This window comes from Hydra vulgaris, chromosome 08 (assembly GCF_038396675.1).
Source record: "Hydra vulgaris chromosome 08, alternate assembly HydraT2T_AEP".
Classification (NCBI taxonomy): domain Eukaryota; kingdom Metazoa; phylum Cnidaria; class Hydrozoa; order Anthoathecata; family Hydridae; genus Hydra; species Hydra vulgaris.
The window spans coordinates 18567501-18572017 of NC_088927.1; the positions used below are offsets into that span (position 1 = coordinate 18567501).

Genomic DNA, 4517 nt, shown 5'->3' on the forward strand with positions numbered 1-4517 from the left:
TACTGTTGGTCTGTAAACCAACGGTCTACCCAGCCATACGATATAAATGGACATACTCTCTGCAGAATTGTCCTTGTTAAAGGAACTAAAATGTAGGCCAGGATCACGATACATGAGAAAAATTCAGTTTATTTTTCCACAATTTGGTGACTTCTTTTGGAGAGGTATTATGCACTTTTCTTCCAGTGAATATTCGTCCAAAGGAACCATTATTCTTCTTCTTTTTATGAGTCTTCAAATTTTACCAGATTATTGGCCCAGACAGCCTTATTCTTCTGAATGCTACTTTCACTAGGCTTGTATGCCGCCATGTGTTGCTTCTGTAATAACTATCAAATTTGATAAGCAGCTATATATATACAGTCTAAATTGTTCCAGAATGTTTTAAATTGTTCTAGAATATTCTAAATTATTCTTGAATATTATAATTGTTTCAGAATGTTCTAAATTGCTCTAGAATGTTCTTAATTATTCTAGAATATTCTAAATTGTTCTTGTATATTCTTAATTGTTCGAATGTTCTAAATTGTTCTAGAATGTTCTAAATTGTTCCAGAATGTTCTAAAGTCGTCTAAAATATTCTGGAATTTTCCAAAATGTTCTTAAGTTCTAAACACTTTTAATCTATACAAATTTTAAATGATTTTCAGCAAAGCCACATGTTTTAGTAGTAGCAGTAACAAGATTAAATAAATAATTCGCAATTTTAATTGCGGGTGACCTTTTTTTACAACCTAGAGGAATTGAACATGTATTCAATGTATTCAATGTTTATATATATATATATAGGCCTGGTTTTAAAGCATAAACTGGCATGCCATTTACATACGCCTTAAGCCATTTTACATAAGCAATAAGCTATTTTACATAAGCAGTAAGCCATTTCATGTGAGCCATTTTTTATCATTTTTAAATATTTATACAAGCAGTAAGATAAAAAAAGTAATTAACATTATAAAAACCACTTGTAAAGATGATTACATATAAAAGTTTGCATGACAATTACATTTGATATTCACACTATTTACAAATGTAATAACTTAAGTAAAAACAAAGAATGTTTTATTTTTATTGACCTAACTTTTTCTATAAAATAACAAAATAGGAAATTAAAATAAACTTAAATAATAATAAAAAAATATTTAATAATTTAAATAATTTGTGTAGTTTTTACTTTCGTTTTCTTTAAGGTAGTTGCTTTTTAATTTAGTATTTAATTTTTTTTTTTTTTTGCAAAACATATACTTGTTAAATTAACATTCATCATTCGCAACCAGACTTGAGAACTAGTTACTTTAGTGGAACACATACAGCCGTAGGAGCCTCAAGGAAGATGGAGAAAAAATTATATTAGAGTAAGACTTAGCTAAAAACTATTAAAAGGTGTTGATCCAGTATAAAAGCCCAAAATTCAAGCAAAGATTATTATCAATAATTGTTTACATATAACATAATAGACCAAAAGGGAGAGGCGGACAAATCATCTGTCTTTTGCAAGTTAAGAAACTTCTTAAAAAACTTTTAAAAAAATTAATACTGTTTTTGAAATTAAAAAAAAAAAAATGCAAAAATCAAGACAGCCTTCTCAAGTATACATAAGTATACAAAAGGGTTGAATTGTAAAATAAAAATATGATTATAAAACTTAATAATATAACAATTGTACTGAAAGAACTCCAAGATAAATTGAAAAAAAGAGTTTTTATTAACTTTAAAATAAATTAATAAACTTGCTATTCTTTATGCGGTTTTATGCCTTATTCCTTTAAATGAACTAAACATATATATACTGCATAAAAATTTTTATTTACTTATTTAAAAGTTAATAAAAACACTTTTTTTTAATGTATCTTGGAGTTTTTTCAGTACAATTGTTATATTATTAAGTTTTATAATCATATTTATATTTTACAGTTCATAAAACAAAATTAAAAAATAAAACAACCACAAATCACAACAGCTTAATCAAATTTTACAGTCATCTAATTTTTTTAAAAAATTGCAACTAATTATTTAAATCTTAGTTAATATTTGAATGAGTACTACCTTGGACACATACATGCTTTGTCAATCAATGTTTTTAATTTCATTTACAAAACTATACTACTATTTATTAGCACTTTTATTTTATTAATTTTTTCTTTCTCTTTTATGTTTTTATGTTCGTTTTCTTTCTTTATTTTTACTTTCTTTCTTTTCTTTTAAATTTTACTTTCAAATTTAAAATTGTAAATTTCCATACTTTATGGTAAAATAAATGGACTAAAAAAATCTCACTTTTTTTAAAACAGTATTGACACAACCATATATGGTTGTGTCATTATAGTTTTTGAAGCCAAGCTAGTTCATTTGCTGAGATCCACTTGGTGGTATTTTCAACTTACTATATGTTGTCAGGGCTGTGGAGTTCGAGTCGTAGAGTTGGAGTCGCAGCATTTGTAGCAGAGTCAGAGTTGCTAAACAAAATCGCAACTCTGACTCCAATAGTAAAACTTCTCAGTATTACACATGCATGTATAAAATATTTAACCTTCAATGAATTTTTCATATATTTGGCTTAAAAAGAAAACTTTTAATTATTGCGTAATATTTTTTAAAGAATTCAAAGAATTTTTCAAAAGTTTGTAAAAAAAAAATTCTTAGAAATCCAAGTTGGGATTGGAGTTAGGGTCATACTCTAAAAATTTCAACGACCAGAGTCAGAGTTGGTACTTTTTTTTTACAACTCAACACCCCAAAAAAAAAATCAAATAAATTTGATAACAACATTACCTCCAATTGACCTCCACTGAAAAAAATCAATTAAGTAGAATAGTATAATGGGGTATTGGTTTTGCTATTGTGTTTTTGAAATTAATATTTATTTTTTATTCAATGTTAATTCAATTAACATTAAAGAATTGGCTTTTTAAAACCATAAGTAAATTCAACTTGGTCATATTTTAAAAATACAGAAAATTGTTTCTGTTAAATATCCGGAATATATTTTTCCTTATTTTCCTCCTAATTTTTTTATTTACCTGAACTGCTATCAACTTTTTTTTAAACTTTTGATAACTTTTGTATGAGTGATGAGTGAAAAAACTTAAAAACAAATATATTACAAAAATATATACCTAAACTTATATGTATGGAAAACATTTTGGATACCCGGAAAAACTAAAAGTTGAGAAAAATATCAGGAATTCCAGAAATATCCAGAAAAAGATAATCCCTGATCATTGAATTTAATATCAGCACTTGTTCCCTTAACATTAAGAACCTTTCTACCATGATACAGCAATGTTGATCAAATCTGCTGTGTTTTGACTTTTTTTTTATGCTGCAGTTATGGATGAATAATTAAGGCATAGCACGTTTTTTTTTTTTTTTTTTTTTTGTAAAATACCTTTTAAAAGGTCAAAATTGGCTTCCAATTCTCTAATTTGGTTTTAAAAATATTGAAACCATTTAAATTATTTTTATGGCATTTTAATATCTGGAAGTCATTTGAGTTATTTAATAACATATTTCAAAAAGTTTTCTTTTGTAAATTATAGAACTTAATCATTCGATTTTATCTGGAAGTGGATTTATTTCATTACCTTAGCTGTTTTAATACCTTCAAAATGCAATCTAAAACCTTACCATCTTGAATTGAAGTAAAAACAACAACTATCAACTTGTAAATTAGGACAGAGTCCTAATGCAATTACTGCATATGGTTTAAGTACTGTTAAAGCTTTAAGTGGGTCAAACGCAACACTCTGACACTACCTTAATAAAGTCGTATTATTTTTAAAATGATAAAATAAACAATAAAAGTATCCTTGTATTGCTCTCTTTAATAAAAATTAATTTTTTTTTCCTAGTATTTTCAATTTCTAAAAATCGCAAAAGAATTTGCTATAGAAATGTTAGAAACATAACCATTCCGAATCCAATAAACTTTGATATGTTCTTAGGACTTAAAACAATCGCCACCTGGGATTTATTAGAAAAATTAAACTGCCTTATTAAATAATTAAATAATAGTAAATACCTACCTGACACTTTTTTAGATTTTCTCAATTCACTTAAGTTTTCATCAATACTGTCATATACTCCATTATTCGACATTTTTTACCTTTTTTTTACTCGGATTTATACTTAATTTTGAATTTCCGGATAATAAACTTAAATGGTGCAAATTACCAATAAATAAACCATCTTTTATAAGCGATGTGTTCCCAGAAATCTCTTGGCGAACTAAAGCATGTTCATAAAACTTACCTTAGATAATTCTTAAGTTCGTTAAACATGACTGAAACAAGGAGATTACTTTTTGTGTGTTCATATTTTTTACTATATTATGTTTTATACATATTTTAAAATACTTTATAAAAATATATTTTGAAATTTTAGATAATAAACCATCATTTTGTATATGAACCTCATGGCCGTAGACAAGTGGGTCTGTAGCCTCCCACTTTGTTTTTGTTTTTGCTGCGCCTCTAATATTATATATTATCATATATATATATATATATATATATATA

General features: G+C 25.9%; 1 protein-coding gene across 2 annotated transcripts in view; it reads right to left on the minus strand.

Annotated features, from left to right (window-relative positions):
- Nucleotides 1–4227, minus strand: part of LOC100204902 (splicing factor U2AF 65 kDa subunit) — a 67411-nt gene extending 63184 nt beyond the window's left edge. For both annotated transcript variants that reach the window (XM_065803207.1, XM_065803208.1), the window contains exon 1: nucleotides 4026–4227. In XM_065803207.1, the coding sequence (XP_065659279.1) occupies nucleotides 4026–4098 (73 nt within the window). In that variant the 5' untranslated portion in view covers nucleotides 4099–4227. The remainder of the gene's footprint in view (nucleotides 1–4025) is intronic.
- Between the last annotated feature and the right edge of the window lie 290 nt (nucleotides 4228–4517).